The sequence below is a fragment of the Barbatula barbatula genome, assembly GCF_947034865.1.
Source record: "Barbatula barbatula genome assembly, chromosome: 2".
Lineage (NCBI taxonomy): Eukaryota > Metazoa > Chordata > Actinopteri > Cypriniformes > Nemacheilidae > Barbatula > Barbatula barbatula.
Window position 1 is genome coordinate 31,984,570 of NC_136767.1, and position 21,784 is coordinate 32,006,353.

The 21,784-nt window shown below is 40.7% G+C and overlaps 1 protein-coding gene across 1 annotated transcript in view; it reads right to left on the minus strand.

The window, feature by feature from the left end:
• Positions 1-1,241: 1,241 nt before the first annotated feature.
• nacc2 (NACC family member 2) overlaps positions 1,242-21,784 on the minus strand; it is a 35,923-nt gene continuing 15,380 nt past the window's right edge. The window contains exons 2-6 of the mRNA XM_079487094.1: positions 8,746-9,600; positions 7,113-7,283; positions 6,445-6,550; positions 6,073-6,170; positions 1,242-5,260 (exon numbers count right to left, since the gene is read on the minus strand). Of these exons, the coding sequence (XP_079343220.1) occupies positions 4,749-5,260; positions 6,073-6,170; positions 6,445-6,550; positions 7,113-7,283; positions 8,746-9,550 (1,692 nt within the window). The 5' untranslated portion in view covers positions 9,551-9,600 and the 3' untranslated portion in view covers positions 1,242-4,748. The remainder of the gene's footprint in view (positions 5,261-6,072; positions 6,171-6,444; positions 6,551-7,112; positions 7,284-8,745; positions 9,601-21,784) is intronic.

Sequence of the window (21,784 nt, forward strand, 5' to 3'; positions counted from 1 at the left end):
ATGATCAAACATAACATAGTTTTTTCTCATCATAAAATACTTCCCAAAGTTACAGTGTGCTAATCCATAGTTTCAATACGTTATTTTAAGATTAAAATATACAAAACCTTCGAATAGGAATTGTATGCATTAAAAATGAACCAGCAGATGGAAACGAGAGAAACAGATTTTCTGATTAAAGTTGATGAACAGACGTTATGAAGTAACACAACGTTGTCAAATGTTCCTTTTATAAAGTTATATAGCACATCACTGCAGTGTTGGTGAAAGACTCACTGTATACATACAGCCTGTTCCAGAAAGTCTCATGACATCCACATGTAAAGCCATTAAAACGGCGTATGACTGTATTAACCACTAGTTTATACATTTGATTATTTTGTACAGGAGGCCGTTCTTATATACTGTATATTCTTCACTTATATATTATTTTCTTACATGTATCTTTTGTATTTCAATGTTAATACGAGCCTAACGTGATTTACACATCTGAGCGCATTATTAGTCCCCCAGATACATAAAATAATAGTATTGATCATTCGTAGCATCAAATAATATTAAAGGAACAGTACATCCCAAATTGAATATTCTGTCATCATGTACTCAAGAATTTTAAAGTTTCACTTAATTAATATTGCATATAGGAATTTATAGTCGGTTTAATATTTGACCTGTGTTTCTCTCTCCTTTATCTTAAATGTGTGATTCTCAGTGATGTGCATGTGTGTGTGTTTGTACGTGTTCATATTGTGTGTGTTGAGTTTGTCTGTCTTCTGTGTTTTCACCTTTTTTTGTTTTTACTTGTATAACTTTATACGTTTTGCTTATAGTCAATATGTTTCACGTACAGCTGCTTTGTAACAATGAAATTGTCAAAAGCGTTATATAAGTAAAGTTATATTGTTCCAAACACGTACATGACATTCATCCAAATATCTTTCTTTGTGTTCAACAGAACAAAGAATTGGGTGAACCGTTCCTTTAAACTCTTTATTGCAGGAACATGTTTTTCAACATTCATGAAATGAAGCAACAGCTGATTGAAGAAACTCTACCTAATGACCCGTCACACTTTATATTATGCTGCAACTGTGCACAATAACAGTCTAGAAGTAGTGTTTGTGTGAAATGTGTAACTTCATTAAAAAGCAGACCGTTCAGTAGGACGTTTCATAAGAAATCAGCTTTACACACAACACAATGTCATCAGTCCAAGAACAACACAGCCGCTGCAGAGAAATGAACCGGGAATCAAGATTTTATTCATCACAACAGTGACATTTTGCAGATTGAATCGTTTCTTGTATCAACAATAGAAGCAGATAAAGAGTTCAGTTATTATTACTTTGCTTGTTTTAATGCAAAGCAGTGTTTGTGTGGTAAGGACACACTAGGCAAAGCTCGACTAACATTTGAATCACGTTTGAGTCACAGCCTCCACATGGATGGGGTCACATATCAAAAAGCCGAAACGTTAGAGAAACACGCGCCGCCTCTGATTGTCTGCTCTGTGAGCTCATGGCTTGAAACATTCAACCAACCTGCACACAAACTGCGAGGCGTTTAAAGTGCTGCCATTATAAACAACTGATAAAAATCACACCAATGTAGTGCACGTGGGCTCACGCTCCCGACAGATCCTCGCACGTGTTGAGTCTATAGATACAAGCAGTTATAGGTAAAGAGTTATGGGAAGAATGGCCTGAAAAGTACGTCATTTGGTTAAACAGCATCTTAAGAGTATGACATGACACCACAATGCCGAGCTTGACCAGATACCGCGTCACATTTGACCGCAAATTCATGAGCCCATAAATCCCATTACTGGACAAAAATATATTACACTGTGACATGTACTTTTCTGTTGTATTTAATTAAATGTTGTAATAATTAAGTTGCAAATACATTTTCCATTCTTTTTCTTTCAATTTATGGGTGAAATATGACCTTTGACCTCTTTGCGGTTCGGCCCATGAATGAGTTTGACATTCGATGATCATTAGTGTGACATTAATATTGGGATCTGAATTATAAATATGTTCATATTCAGCAAAGGACCCAAACTCGCTCTCTCTCTCTCTTTCTCTCTCTCAGGATGTGCAAAAGCAATGGCATTAACCCAAAGTGCTGCGATAACACAAGGCCTTATTAAAGGAAAAATTCTACAATATAAACATAAATCTATAAGTTACATGTATTTAGGCTGCCGTAACAAACAGGACATTCTCTGAAATGCTCAGAAGATCTAGTGCAACGTTCAGCAAGAATTCACATGGACATCAAAAAAACGTTGGCAGATAAAGACAAGATACACGGAAGGTTGGCAAACAGATGCACGGATGTGAAAATATTTGTTGCTGAAGACGTGTGTGAAACACTAGTGTTAGGCATTGAGGATTATTCAGAAAATGTTAAAACATTTGGTACAGATCACAAACTGCATCAATGCAAAAAATGAATCATCAATTATACAAAGGTGTCTTTAAACAACCCACACAGATGTTCCTCTTCACGTCAGAATCTGCAGGAGTGTTGCATCATGGTCATTCAACTAAAAAAGAAGCAACTGCATACGGTGTTATTGCATAATTTCTCTTCACAAACGAGCCATAATGAAAGTTTAATCATTACAGCTTCACATACTGCGTTGATAAAAATCACGAAATCACAGCCGGTTTTCTGCTTGAAAAGTGCAGGTTACTTTGTGTTTATATAGAGCAGACATTTCTCTGGAAATTAAATTTGACTTCTTAAAATGATAAATTATCGTTATAAACTTACAGTCTTGCTTTTTTGTATTTGCGCAATAACTGATTTTTGTTTATTTGGAATGAAACAGATTATATCTCACAAAAGTGTCCAGGACATCTCTCACCCCAAAATCATAAGAAATATTTATGATAATATAACCATTAATGACTTTCACTGTAAAATGTAAAAACTCATGAACGTCACATGAGCAAAAAACTTGTTTTAGATTTTGCAGAAGAACTAAAGCTTGTGCTTAAAATAAAAGACATTTAAAGTCAATTATGTTTAATTCTTTATGATAATTTAGCACATTCTATTGCTGTCACTGTATCGTGTCATATTTTATGACATACAACATATAACATGTGCGTGACATATTTCTATTGTATTATTAGAATTAGTTTTATTAGCACAAACACTACATGTAAATTGACCAGGGATTCACACAAAGATGTTTCAAAACTCTTTGGTTTAAAAAAATAATCTCTGTCACCGAATCACCGAAAGAGTTGACAAAGACAATAAAGTTCCTCTATTCTCCTCTGTCTGACAATTTGTTGTCCAAACATTAAAATCGATCCGAATCAAATGTTTTCTTTTGATTTTGGGGGGGATGTTTTTGTGAGATACATGGACATTGAAACACAACGCAGAATATATCATTGTGTGGTTAGCCAAACGCTCAAGTGACGGACGAACAGAAAAAACAGTAAGAATGAATTTACTAACGGATTTATGACGGCTAATTCGTAATAACTTCTACGATCTGCTTTTGCTCAAGGGACGATTAGGTTTGGGGACGTGGTTTCACTATTGCTTTTTTCTAATAATTGCATGTTTCTGTAGAATTCACGCCATTTAATGACTCTTAGTGCTGCTGTGCATGTCTGCTGTTCATTGTCGATCGATCTCTCAAGTCTCTTTCCGCCAACAGTCGAAGCTTCTTTAACTCAAGTGCAAATGTGATAAAGCTAGCAAATGTTCTTAGAGTCGCTTCATTAGACAGTTTACAGTACAAACCCAAAGCATCGCTTAGATCACAACAAGGTTACAAACTGTACAGATCGATTTAGAAAATCCCCACTCATTCCACGACAAACAATCTTTTCTAGTGCAGCTGTGTGTTTGTCTATGATTTTAAACGCCGGCGGTTTAGCAGTCAACACTTCAGCATGAGGGATTCATGAGTCTGATGTCATACGTGTGTCGTGTCTGTCCATCTGTGCATGGAAGACACTCCAGAATCACATATGTACTGTCAAATAAAATTTCTAACTTATCAACCTGTTGTTTCTTGTTTTCTATGATCATTCAGCAGTTGCGTATGACATATCTGCAGATAAACCTCATGAAACATGTTCAGGTCAAATATCTCCCAAAAATAAACATTAGTCTTGAATATTATTACACTATTTTGATCTGTAAACATTAATTTAATGACAGTTTATCTCCAATCTCTTGTTATCTCATTCAAAACAACAATTCCTGATATTGTAATTTAACCGAATGTAAAGATCAATATATTAAAAAGTAACAACGAACGTTTATTTTGTTAACATATCAAAATATTTATGAATAAACCAGTGCAGTGATGCTGCTTTAAAAATGTATAATTTAACAGAGAATTGGGAGAGTGCATAGCTGTCAATAAATGATGTATATCATTTTATAATCTTGTTTCTTATGATTTTGAAGAAAAATGTGATCTGGACATGTTTTCATGAGAATCATCCCACTGCTATTTTTGTGCCTACGTGATATTGAGAACGGAAGAAAAGCGTTAAGTTTCGCAATGAAGGTCATCACAAGACCAGAGCTGTTCTCCGGCGCATGTGTCAGACGTTTGCACCATCCCTCATACGTTTCTGCTGTTTTCACACACCGATTTAAACAGGTTAATAAAATGCAACAGCACATGCATAAGTGCATTATTTCCCAGAATTCCCTTCAGTGGGGATTCACATGGAGGATATGTACCGAGTCTCAACGCTGGCCCCTCACTGCCCGTTTATTCTCAAACCTTCCACAAACTCCTCCTCTTGCTGGCCCGTGGCCACACCAACCCCGCCCTCAGCTCCGGGCAAGACCGGAGCCGTTCCTAACGTCCCCCCTGCGCCGTCCGTCTGCAGCTCTTCCTCCTCATCCTCTTCCTCGAGCTGAGGTCTCGTCTGGGTCTCCTCAGCTCCCTCAGAACCGTCGGCGTCCAGCAGCGAGCGAGTTCTCATGGGGTCTTTGCGCTCGGCGTAAATCCTCTGCTCCAGGTTTGACGGAAGGAGATTCTTAAAGTCAGACTCGAAGGGCATCTGAATGGCCAGAGGGAGGCCGCCGATGGCCAGACCCGCGCTGACGGCCGCGGAGGAGCCCTGATAAACCTCCATCCCGTCCGGCAGCATGGACTTGATCTTGGGCAGCCAGCGTTTCCGCACACGCCGAGCGTTGGTGCACATGTCAGCGGCGATGACGTTCATCTCGCTCTCTTTAAAGTGGGGTGCAAAGTTCTGACAGTAGACTGAACATAAAAACACAACTCGTATTATTGTCCGCACAAAACCAGTGGAGTGTACTGTGGTGTTTTACTGATGTATAATTTAACAACACGCAAAATGTACACAAGATGATTAAATCTTTGAGTCAAATGTTTGGACACAGTTGAGATTTTATACTTGTCAAATGAAACTAAAACTCTCTGCCCTGTCACCTTTCTGATGCAATTGTGTGACGATATACAGCCGCGGAAAAAATTAAGAGACCATTTCAGAGACCGTTTTTATGATTGTAAAATGATCATTTGTTTTTTCATTCTGTGAACTACTTACAATACTTAATAATATTACATTTATTTTATTATATTTGTAGACACAGACGATGCTCTGTATTTTTTCAGACTTCAAATACTGCCAAGAAAACAAGTTCATAGTCACTTTTAAGCAATTCAAGTCATTAAGGAAATGATTATTATTTCTTTAATAATCAGAATTGTGTGTCTTGTCATGCTGTCAGTCTTTCACTTTCCTGTTGAATGACTTTGTCACTCCTGAGGTTTCATCAAAATTCAACACAATTCATCTAGAAATGATGATTAGATGAACATTTGGAATGGTCTCTTCATTGTTTTGGCTGCCGGATATACAGTTCATATTTTTATTGTTGATATATACTAATAATAATAATATGTCAAATTAAAACAAATTATATGACAATATATATTAGCAAGTACTAACTTGTGACGCAATTTTCAATCCGACAGAATGTTATAAATCTCCGAGACGTCTATAACATTCACGTGACTATAACCTTATCAATAATATCATATAAACGTACGTTTGACAGCATTGAGGACTCGGCTGTCGAGGGGTTTTCTGCTGGGGTCACTGGTGGAGGATCTTATCCCCGTCCCACAGCTGTTTGCTAATGTGTTTCTACAGAAGAAAACAAACAGAAGCCATGAGAAAACACAGAGCGTGCATTACACACACTGAAAACATCTGTCCATTTTTTGATGTACAGATTCAGATGAATAAATCCTAAATAGCTTTCCTGTGATTGGATCCCAGGGTGTTGCACATAGTCGGAAACAAATGTACGGTACAATGCAATGTAAGTCGCTTTGGATAAAAGCATCTGCCAAAAGCATAAATATAAATAAATCCAAATGTTACTTTCAGTATGGTTGATTTATTTGATGTCACAAACCTGTCGAAGAATGTTGCGAGGAGTCGTCTGAGAAGAACCTTGTGTTTGATTCCAGCGCACAGGTGACAGTTCATCAGCTGACCTCTGGTCATGAACACACCAGTGCCTGACACACACACACACACACATCTTTAGCTGTCCAGGATGATGCTAAAATCATAATCTGTGTTTATAATAATGCCACAGAGGAATTATCCAGTTTAAATAATAATTTGTGTGATCCACAGATAATCATTTCTCTCAGACCACCGTCTGTATAAACAACAACATGTTTACAGTAAAGCACTCACAGTAGAGGCAAAAGCAAAGACGACTTGTACTTTTGTTAAAGCAGATCAATACAAACAGATCAATACAAACCTCGGCAAAAGGAAGCTAGAGGTAAACACCCGATGATGTCACTCCTGTGGGCGGAGCAATAGATCGTGTACCAACACGTGTAATGTTTAAGATGTATGGTTATAATTTAAGAACATTGCGAAACTGTAGTTGAACATTTTATAAATGTTTACACACTTCCATGGTAAGGTCCATTACTGTAAACGCTTCGGATTTTTCTAGCCAGTTACACGTTGTGGATACGTGTATTCGACCGGCAGGAATATTCCTTTAATGTTTGGATAACTGATCGACCATAAAATCCTGCTGTACCAGTGAACTTCACCAACCTCCCACCAGTTCCAGCTTCTCTCCAGGGTCGCCCTCCGTGTAGAGTTTGGGGTGACACCTATAACCGATCTGACTGATGAGACTGGCGGGCAGAGCCACCAGATCCCGGCGGAGCAGAACACAGGAGCGGTTCTCCAGCGCCATGGCGGCCATGTCTGCTTTCTCTGAAACTGTGGACGGAAAGATTTGTCACACTTCAGACTCCAATCATACGGTCGCCCTGGAAGTGAAAATGTCTAGAATATTTGTTTTCAAAGTCAGAACCAAGAGAGTTATGACTGATCAGAGATTTGCTGTAATAAACGTGTAAAGCTGAATATTAGACTTCAGAGAAACGGATCAAAGGGTCAAAGTCAGAAATGATGTCATGTTCTTACAGCGGTTGTGAATGTATTGATAAAGAACGACACGCACATCCAGGACGACAGACAAACAAATAGGACACTTTGGGAAACGGTCACCAGTTTGCTTGAAGCTGCATCAGACTGTCACTTGCAATGAAGATAAAAGAGCTTTCTGCTTTTTGTTTGCCCTTCACTCTTTTCACTAACACGCACACGTCTGATCTCAAATATCCCACAATGTGACCCTCGCAAGCGGTGACTGATTACAAACTAAATGGATTTGAGAATCTCTGACACCCGAGAGCTTGTCTTGGACCTAAATCACACACATACAGGTCAAATCAAGTCACTGTCAAGACATTACACCAAAGATATTCAAAGCTGCAACCTGTAACTTTGTTTGGTTAAACAAAAATCTGTTATTGAAAGAGTAAATAAAATCATCCCGTAGCCTTATTGAATTAAATTTGTCAAAATGGAAATCTGTCGAGTATGATTCAGTGAGAAATGTCATCATATGACTTACATTTACATTCAGGCATTTGGCAGACGCTTTTATCCAAAGCGACTTACATTGCATTATCCTTTACATTTTACACGGGTATCTGCAATCCTCTGAGATCCAACACACAACCTTGCGTTGTTAACCAATGCTCTTACCACTGAGATACAGGAAAACTCCAGCACACTTAAAGATTAAGTCCATACGTCTGATACTGTACGTTAAAGTGACAGTTCACCCAAAAAAAATCATTCTGTCGTCATTTACTCGCCTTCGAGTTGTTCCAAATTTGCGTACAATTATTTGTTCTGATGAACACAGAGAAAGATATTTGGACGAATGCTTATAACCAAACAGATCTCGCCCCCCATTGACTCCCTATCATTTACCGTTGAACACAAAAGAAGACCTTTTCAAGAATGTGGGAGAGCAAACAGTTCTGGGGCACTTTTGACTACTATGGGAGTCAATGGGGTGCAAAATCTGTCTGGTTATAAGCATTCTTCTAAATATCGTTCTCTGTGTTCATCAGAACAAACACATTTATGCTGATTTGGAAATGATGTAAATTATGACTTGAATTTTTGGGTGATGTATCCCTTTAAAGCAGTGGTCACCAACCCTGCCCCTGGACATCGACCGGCCTGGAGATTTCAGCTCTAACCTCAATCCAACACACCAGAAATATCTAATCAAGGTGTTCAGGGTTGCTTGATAATAAACAACAGCATGTAGGTTTGAGAACGCAATAAGGGTGAATATATGTTTAAAAAAAAGTGTATTTACTCTCGTAAGAGTTAGCGGAGCGACCACACAGCTGACCGTAGCTCTCCTCAGCATCGAACGGCTCTTCCTCAAACTCATCGTCTTCATTCTGGTACGACGTTGGGCTGTCGGTGGTCGGAAGGCTGGATGCTCCCGGACTGGAGCGCTCTCCAGGGACCACAGAATACGACGGGACACCAAGCGGGAAAACGCCTGTCGCCCCGGCGTAGAACGCTGGACCGCATCGCCCCGAACGTCCTCCGTCGCTGTTGACGGGTCTTTTGACCCCACCAAGGTTCAACGGAGGTTCGGAGCCCTCCAGCTTGATTCGGCGAGCCTGACCCGACAGAGACCAGCCCGGCGGTCCCAGCACGGAGGCCGAGTTGTTATTGGGACTCTGTGGCTCCGAGCCCGGATCGTCCATGGCGGCTGTGGCCGAGTCGCAGTGGGGCGAATTGGCTTTGAACATGAGGTCCATGCCGCGCTCTACGATGTGCTGAATCTGAAGGTAACCGGCCGTGTACATGACCACGAGCTGCTCGCTGGCCGCCATGGTGAGTTTGCCGGTGTAGCAGAAGGAGAGAATCTGCTGGAAGCAGGCCGGCGTGACAGACGAGGGCAGCTCGAACTGCACTTTGCCGCTGCTGCTGAAGAGGTCGCGGAAATACAGGCTGCTGGCCGCCAGCACGGCCCGATGAGCCTTGAAGGCCTGACCCTTCACCAGGATGGAGACGTCGCAGTACTGGCCCGTTAAGCGCTGCTCGTTCAGCGAGACCAGCACAGTGTTGCCGAAGTTTGGGATCTCCACGTGTAGCATCTGGGACATGGCGGCCCGCTTTCAGGAAGACACAGTGGACGGCGCAGACGAGGGGTCATCTGGACAGAGAGAGAGAGAAACACATAGATTACAAATGTGTAATAAAACACAGATCAGGTGAAATTCTGCTTATTCAAACAGAATGTACAGAACAATACAGAACTTGTGACTTGGACTGTAAAATACACATTAATAATACAGATTTTATATTAAAGTCATGTGAATTACAGTCTAACACACATATCATTCTTCACCCTGATAGCAATTTCAATACTTTAAACAAATGTTACTTTTGTATAATTCTCAATGAATCGTGCACATCATGCAGAACAGTTATCAATAACAGCCTTTGAAAAACTATTATCAGTTGAGACGCGGTAAAGGAACTGATAAACACAGACACAAGTTCACTCATCAGACACAATGATGACACACATCACATCACTCACTCGAGGAGATGAGAAACACACAAGCATGCGATACTCTCATGACAAACTCCTTCAAAACAACAACACCTGACTGAAAAGACACAAAGTCTGTCTGTCTCTCTGTCTGTCTTTCTCTCTGTGCGCCTGGTCTGCTTCTAAATGTCGCAGAAAAAGAAAGAGAGAGCTACAGTTACAGACAGACACAGAGAGAGTGAGACGGGCGAGGGAGGAGTGAGACAGAGGAAAGTCATTTAAGGACAGAAACGAAAAGAATTACACTCACACATCTACACATTAACACAAACTCACAACTACACTACGCGCACAACTTTACATTTCACAGCACAAACGCACACATAATAAACCCACAAGCATATCTACACAAATGACACACACACACACGCACGCACGGACACAAACACACACACATAATAAACCCACAAGCATATCTACACAAATGACACACACACACACGCAAGCATGGACACAAACACACACACATATTAAACCCACAAACATATCTACACAAATGACACACACACACGCACGCATGGACACAAACACACACACATATTAAACCCACAAACATATCTACACAAATGACACACACGCACGCATGGACACAAACACACACACATATTAAACCCACAAACATATCTACACAAATGACACACACGCACGCATGGACACAAACACACACACATATTAAACCCACAAACATATCTACACAATTGACACACACACACACACGCATGGACAAAAACACACACACATATTAAACCCACAAGCATATCTACACAAATGACACACACACGCACGCACGGACACAAACACACACACATATTAAACCCACAAACATATCTACACAATTGACACACACACGCACGCATGGACACAAACACACACACACATATTAAACCCACAAACATATCTACACAAATGACACACACGCACGCATGGACACAAACACACACACATAATAAACCCACAAGCATATCTACACAAATGACACACACACGCACGCATGGACACAAACACACACACATATTAAACCCACAAACATATCTACACAAATGACACACACACGCACGCATGGACACAAACACACACACATATTAAACCCACAAACATATCTACACACATGACAAACACACGCACGCATGGACACAAACACACACACATAATAAACCCACAAGGATATCTACACAAATGACACACACACACACACGCATGGACACAAACACACACACATATTAAACCCACAAACATATCTACACAAATGACACACACACACACGCATGGACACAAACACACACACATATTAAACCCACAAACATATCTACACAAATGACACACACACGCACGCATGGACACAAACACACACACACATATTAAACCCACAAGCATATCTACACAAATGACACACACACACACGCATGGACACAAACACACACACACATATTAAACCCACAAGCATATCTACACAAATGACACACACACACGCACGCATGGACACAAACACACACACATATTAAACCCACAAACATATCTACACAAATGACACACACACACGCACGCATGGACACAAACACACACACATATTAAACCCACAAACATATCTACACAAATGACACACACACACGCACGCATGGACACAAACACACACACATATTAAACCCACAAACATATCTACACACATGACAAACACACGCACGCATGGACACAAACACACACACATAATAAACCCACAAGCATATCTACACAAATGACACACACACACACACGCATGGACACAAACACACACACATATTAAACCCACAAACATATCTACACAAATGACACACACACACACGCATGGAGACAAACACACACACATATTAAACCCACAAACATATCTACACAAATGACACACACACGCACGCATGGACACAAACACACACACACATATTAAACCCACAAACATATCTACACGAATGACACACACACGCACGCTCGAACGGACACAAACACACACACACACATATTAAACCCACAAACATATCTACACAAATGACACACACACACACACACACACACACGCATGGACACAAACACACACACATATTAAACCCACAAACATATCTACACAAATGACACACACACGCACGCATGGACACAAACACACACACATATTAAACCCACAAGCATATCTACACAAATGACACACACACACACGCATGGACACAAACACACACACATATTAAACCCACAAACATATCTACACAAATGACACACACACGCACGCACGCATGGACACAAACACACACACATATTAAACCCACAAACATATCTACACAAATGACACACACACGCACGCACGGACACAAACACACACACATATTAAACCCACAAACATATCTACACGAATGACACACACACGCACGCACGCACGGACACAAACACACACACATATTAAACCCACAAACATATCTACACAAATGACACACACACGCACGCATGGACACAAACACACACACATATTAAACCCACAAACATATCTACACGAATGACACACACACGCACGCACGCACGGACACAAACACACACACATATTAAACCCACAAACATATCTACACAAATGACACACACACGCACGCACGCATGGACACAAACACACACACACATATTAAACCCACAAACATATCTACACAAATGACACACACACGCATGCATGGACACAAACACACACACACATATTAAACCCACAAACATATCTACACAAATGACACACACACGCACGCATGGACACAAACACACACACATATTAAACCCACAAACATATCTACACAAATGACACACACACGCACGCATGGACACAAACACACACACACATATTAAACCCACAAACATATCTACACAAATGACACACACACGCACGCATGGACACAAACACACACACATATTAAACCCACAAGCATTTCTACACAAATGACACACACACGCACGCATGGACACAAACACACACACATATTAAACCCACAAACATATCTACACAAATGACACACACACGCACGCATGGACACAAACACACACACACATATTAAACCCACAAACATATCTACACAAATCTCACACACACACACGCATGGACACAAACACACACACATATTAAACCCACAAACATATCTACACAAATGACACACACACGCACGCACGGACACAAACACACACACATATTAAACCCACAAGCATTTCTACACAAATGACACACACACGCACGCATGGACACAAACACACACACATATTAAACCCACAAACATATCTACACGAATGACACACACACGCACGCACGCACGGACACAAACACACACACATATTAAACCCACAAACATATCTACACAAATGACACACACACGCACGCACGCATGGACACAAACACACACACACATATTAAACCCACAAACATATCTACACAAATGACACACACACGCATGCATGGACACAAACACACACACACATATTAAACCCACAAACATATCTACACAAATGACACACACACGCACGCATGGACACAAACACACACACATATTAAACCCACAAACATATCTACACAAATGACACACACACGCACGCATGGACACAAACACACACACACATATTAAACCCACAAACATATCTACACAAATGACACACACACGCACGCATGGACACAAACACACACACATATTAAACCCACAAACATATCTACACAAATGACACACACACGCACGCATGGACACAAACACACACACACATATTAAACCCACAAACATATCTACACAAATGACACACACACGCACGCATGGACACAAACACACACACATATTAAACCCACAAACATATCTACACAAATGAAACACACACGCACGCATGGACACAAACACACACACATATTAAACCCACAAGCATATCTACACAAATGACACACACACGCACGCATGGACACAAACACACACACATAATAAACCCACAAACATATCTACACAAATGACACACACACGCACGGACACAAACACACACACATATTAAACCCACAAGCATATCTACACAAATGACACACACACGCACGCATGGACACAAACACACACACATATTAAACCCACAAGCATATCTACACAAATGACACACACACGCACGCATGGACACAAACACACACACATATTAAACCCACAAGCATATCTACACAAATGACACACACACGCACGCATGGACACAAACACACACACATATTAAACCCACAAGCATATCTACACAAATGACACACACACGCATGCATGGACACAAACACACACACATATTAAACCCACAAGCATATCTACACAAATCTCACACACACGCACGCATAGACACAAACACACACACACATATTAAACCCACAAACATATCTACACAAATGACACACACACGCACGCATGGACACAAACACACACACATAATAAACCCACAAACATATCTACACAAATGACACACACACGCACGCATGGACACAAACACACACACATATTAAACCCACAAGCATATCTACACAAATGACACACACACGCACGCATGGACACAAACACACACACATATTAAACCCACAAGCATATCTACACAAATGACACACACACGCACGCATGGACACAAACACACACACATATTAAACCCACACGCATATCTACACAAATCTCACACACACGCACGCATGGACACAAACACACACACACATATTAAACCCACAAACATATCTACACAAATGACACACACACGCACGCATGGACACAAACACACACACATATTAAACCCACAAACATATCTACACAAATGACACACACACGCACGCATGGACACAAACACACACACATATTAAACCCACAAACATATCTACACAAATGACACACACACGCACGCATGGACACAAACACACACACATATTAAACCCACAAACATATCTACACAAATGACACACACACACACGCATGGACACAAACACACACACACATATTAAAAACAAACAGAAACACAAATCTCACACACACACACGCATGGACACAAACACACACACATATTAAACCCACAAGCATATCTACACAAATGACACACACACGCACGCATGGACACACACACACACACACATTTTAAACCCACAAGCATATCTACACAAATGACACACACACACACGCATGGACACAAACACACACACATATTAAACCCACAAGCATATCTACACAAATGACACACACACGCACGCATGGACACAAACACACACACATATTAAACCCACAAACATATCTACACAAATGACACACACACACACGCATGGACACAAACACACACACATATTAAACCCACAAACATATCTACACAAATGACACACACACGCACGCATGGACACAAACACACACACATATTAAACCCACAAACATATCTACACAAATGACACACACACGCACGCATGGACACAAACACACACACATATTAAACCCACAAACATATCTACACAAATGACACACACACGCACGCATGGACACAAACACACACACATATTAAACCCACAAACATATCTACACAAATGACACACACACGCACGCATGGACACAAACACACACACATATTAAACCCACAAACATATCTACACAAATGACACACACGCACACACGCATGGACACAAACACACACACATATTAAACCCACAAACATATCTACACAAATGACACACACACGCACGCATGGACACAAACACACACACACATTAAAAACAAACAGAAACACAAATCTCACACACACACACACACGCACGCACGGACACAAACACACACACACATATTAAAAACAAACAGAAACACAAAACTCACACACACACACACACACGCACGCACGGACACAAACACACACATATTAAAAACAAACAGAAACACAAATCTCACACACACACACACACACACACACACACGCACGCACGGACACAAACACACACACATATTAAAAACAAACAGAAACACAAATCTCACACAAACACACACGGACACAAACACACACACATATTAAAAACAAACAGAAACACAAATCTCACACACACACACACACACACGCACGCACGGACACAAACACACACATATTAAAAACAAACAGAAACACAAATCTCACACACACACACACACGCACGCACGGACACAAACACACACATATTAAAAACAAACAGAAACACAAATCTCACACACACACACACGCACACATGGACACAAACACACACACATATTAAAAACAAACAGAAACACAAATCTCACACAGACACACACACACACACGCACACATGGACACAAACACACACACATATTAAAAACAAACAGAAACACAAATCTCACACACACACACACGCACGCACGGACACAAACACACACACACATATTAAAAACAAACAGAAACACAAATCTCACACACACACACACACACACACACGCACGCACGGACACAAACACACACACATATTAAAAACAAACAGAAACACAAATCTCACACAGACACACACACACACACGCACGCACGGACACAAACACACACACATATTAAAAACAAACAGAAACACAAATCTCACACACACACACACGGACACAAACACACACACACATATTAAAAACAAACAGAAACACAAATCTCACACACACACACACACACACACACACACACGCACGCACGGACACAAACACACACACATATTAAAAACAAACAGAACCACAAATCTCACACAGACACACACACACACACGCACGCACGGACACAAACACACACACATATTAAAAACAAACAGAAACACAAATCTCACACACACACACACGGACACAAACACACACACACATATTAAAAACAAACAGAAACACAAATCTCACACACACACACACACGCACGCACGGACACAAACACACACATATTAAAAACAAACAGAAACACAAATCTCACACACACACACACACGCACACATGGACACAAACACACACACATATTAAAAACAAACAGAAACACAAATCTCACACACACACACACACACGCACGCACGGACACAAACACACACACACATATTAAAAACAAACAGAAACACAAATCTCACACACACACACACACACGCACGCACGGACACAAACACACACACATATTAAAAACAAACAGAAACACAAATCTCACACAGACACACACGCACGCACGGACACAAACACACACACACATATTAAAAACAAACAGAAACACAAATCTCACACACACACACACACACGCACGCACGGACACAAACACACACATATTAAAAACAAACAGAAACACAAATCTCACACACACACACACGCACACATGGACACAAACACACACACATATTAAAAACAAACAGAAACACAAATCTCACACAGACACACACACACACACGCACGCACGGACACAAACACACACACATATTAAAAACAAACAGAAACACAAATCTCACACAGACACACACACACACACGCACGCACGGACACAAACACACACACACATATTAAAAACAAACAGAAACACAAATCTCACACACACACACGCACGCACGGACACACACACACACATATTAAACCCACAAATATATCTACACAAATGACACACACACGCACGCATGGACACAAACACACACACATATTAAACCCACAAACATATCTACACAAATGACACACACACGCACGCATGGACACAAACACACACACATATTAAACCCACAAGCATATCTACACAAATGACACACACACGCACGCATGGACACAAACACACACACATAATAAACCCACAAACATATCTACACAAATGACACACACACGCACGCATGGACACAAACACACACACATATTAAACCCACAAGCATATCTACACAAATGACACACACACGCACGCATGGACACAAACACACACACATATTAAACCCACAAGCATATCTACACAAATGACACACACACGCACGCATGAACACAAACACACACACATATTAAACCCACAAGCATATCTACACAAATGACACACACACGCACGCATGGACACAAACACACACACATATTAAACCCACAAGCATATCTACACAAATGACACACACACGCATGCATGGACACAAACACACACACATATTAAACCCACAAGCATATCTACACAAATCTCACACACACGCACGCATAGACACAAACACACACACACATATTAAACCCACAAACATATCTACACAAATGACACACACACACACGCATGGACACAAACACACACACATATTAAACCCACAAGCATATCTACACAAATGACACACACACGCACGCATGGACACAAACACACACACACATATTAAACCCACAAACATATCTACACAAATGACACACACACGCACGCATGGACACAAACACACACACATAATAAACCCACAAACATATCTACACAAATGACACACACACGCACGCATGGACACAAACACACACACATATTAAACCCACAAGCATATCTACACAAATGACACACACACGCACGCATGGACACAAACACACACACATATTAAACCCACAAGCATATCTACACAAATGACACACACACGCACGCATGGACACAAACACACACACATATTAAACCCACACGCATATCTACACAAATCTCACACACACGCACGCATGGACACAAACACACACACACATATTAAACCCACAAACATATCTACACAAATGACACACACACGCACGCATGGACACAAACACACACACATATTAAACCCACAAACATATCTACACAAATGACACACACACGCACGCATGGACACAAACACACACATATTAAACCCACAAACATATCTACACAAATGACACACACACGCACGCATGGACTCAAACACACACACACACATATTAAACCCACAAACATATCTACACAAATGACACACACACACACGCATGGACACAAACACACACACACATATTAAAAACAAACAGAAACACAAATCTCACACACACACACGCATGGACACAAACACACACACATATTAAACCCACAAGCATATCTACACAAATGACACACACACGCACGCATGGACACACACACACACACACATTTTAAACCCACAAGCATATCTACACAAATGACACACACACACACGCATGGACACAAACACACACACATATTAAACCCACAAGCATATCTACACAAATGACACACACACGCACGCATGGACACAAACACACACACATATTAAACCCACAAACATATCTACACAAATGACACACACACACACGCATGGACACAAACACACACACATATTAAACCCACAAACATATCTACACAAATGACACACACACGCACGCATGGACACAAACACACACACATATTAAACCCACAAACATATCTACACAAATGACACACACACGCACGCATGGACACAAACACACACACACATATTAAACCCACAAACATATCTACACAAATGACACACACACGCACGCATGGACACAAACACACACACATATTAAACCCACAAACATATCTACACAAATGACACACACACACACACGCATGGACACAAACACACACACATATTAAACCCACAAACATATCTACACAAATGACACACACACGCACGCATGGACACAAACACACACACACATTAAAAACAAACAGAAACACAAATCTCACACACACACACACACGCACGCACGGACACAAACACACACACACATATTAAAAACAAACAGAAACACAAAACTCACACACACACACACACACACGCACGCACGGACACAAACACACACATATTAAAAACAAACAGAAACACAAATCTCACACACACACACACACACACACACGCACGCACGGACACAAACACACACACATATTAAAAACAAACAGAAACACAAATCTCACACAAACACACACGGACACAAACACACACACACATATTAAAAACAAACAGAAACACAATTCTCACACACACACACACACACGCACGCACGGACACAAACACACACATATTAAAAACAAACAGAAACACAAATCTCACACACACACACACACACGCACACATGGACACAAACACACACACATATTAAAAACAAACAGAAACACAAATCTCACACACACACACACGCACGCACGGACACAAACACACACACACATATTAAAAACAAACAGAAACACAAATCTCACACACACACACACACACACACACGCACGCACGGACACAAACACACACACATATTAAAAACAAACAGAAACACAAATCTCACACAGACACACACACACACACGGACACAAACACACACACATATTAAAAACAAACAGAAACACAAATCTCACACACACACACACGGACACAAACACACACACACATATTAAAAACAAACAGAAACACAAATCTCACACACACACACACACACACACGCACGCACGGACACAAACACACACACATATTAAAAACAAACAGAAACACAAATCTCACACAGACACACACACACACACGCACGCACGGACACAAACACACACACATATTAAAAACAAACAGAAACACAAATCTCACACACACACACACGGACACAAACACACACACACATATTAAAAACAAACAGAAACACAAATCTCACACACACACACACACACGCACGCACGGACACAAACACACACATATTAAAAACAAACAGAAACACAAATCTCACACACACACACACACGCACACATGGACACAAACACACACACATATTAAAAACAAACAGAAACACAAATCTCACACACACACACACGCACGCACGGACACAAACACACACACACATATTAAAAACAAACAGAAACACAAATCTCACACACACACACACACACACACGCACGCACGGACACAAACACACACACATATTAAAAACAAACAGAAACACAAATCTCACACAGACACACACACACACACGCACGCACGGACACAAACACACACACACATATTAAAAACAAACAGAAACACAAATCTCACACACACACACACGCACGCACGGACACAAACACACACATATTAAAAACAAACAGAAACACAAATCTCACACACACACACACGCACACATGGACACAAACACACACACATATTAAAAACAAACAGAAACACAAATCTCACACACACACACACACGCACACATGGACACAAACACACACACATATTAAAAACAAACAGAAACACAAATCTCACACAGACACACACACACACACGCACGCACGGACACAAACACACACACATATTAAAAACAAACAGAAACACAAATCTCACACAGACACACACACACACACGCACGCACGGACACAAACACACACACACATATTAAAAACAAACAGAAACACAAATCTCACACACACACACACACACGCACGCACGGACACAAACACACACATATTAAAAACAAACAGAAACACAAATCTCACACACACACACACGCACACATGGACACAAACACACACACATATTAAAAACAAACAGAAACACAAATCTCTCACACACACACACACGCACACATGGACACAAACACACACACATATTAAAAACAAACAGAAACACAAATCTCACACACACACACACACACACGCACGGACACAAACACACACACATATTAAAAACAAACAGAAACACAAATCTCACACAGACATTTGCTTAAATAAAAAACAAAGCTTATTTAAATCATGTCCATTGACCTCATGACCTCATCTCACCCCAAATTCACGTCACAAAAGCATTTTCTCCAGTAACAAGAAGACAGTAACTATGTACTACAATCCCACAATGCCAACACACTTAAAACAGGCCTCGCTTTCTACA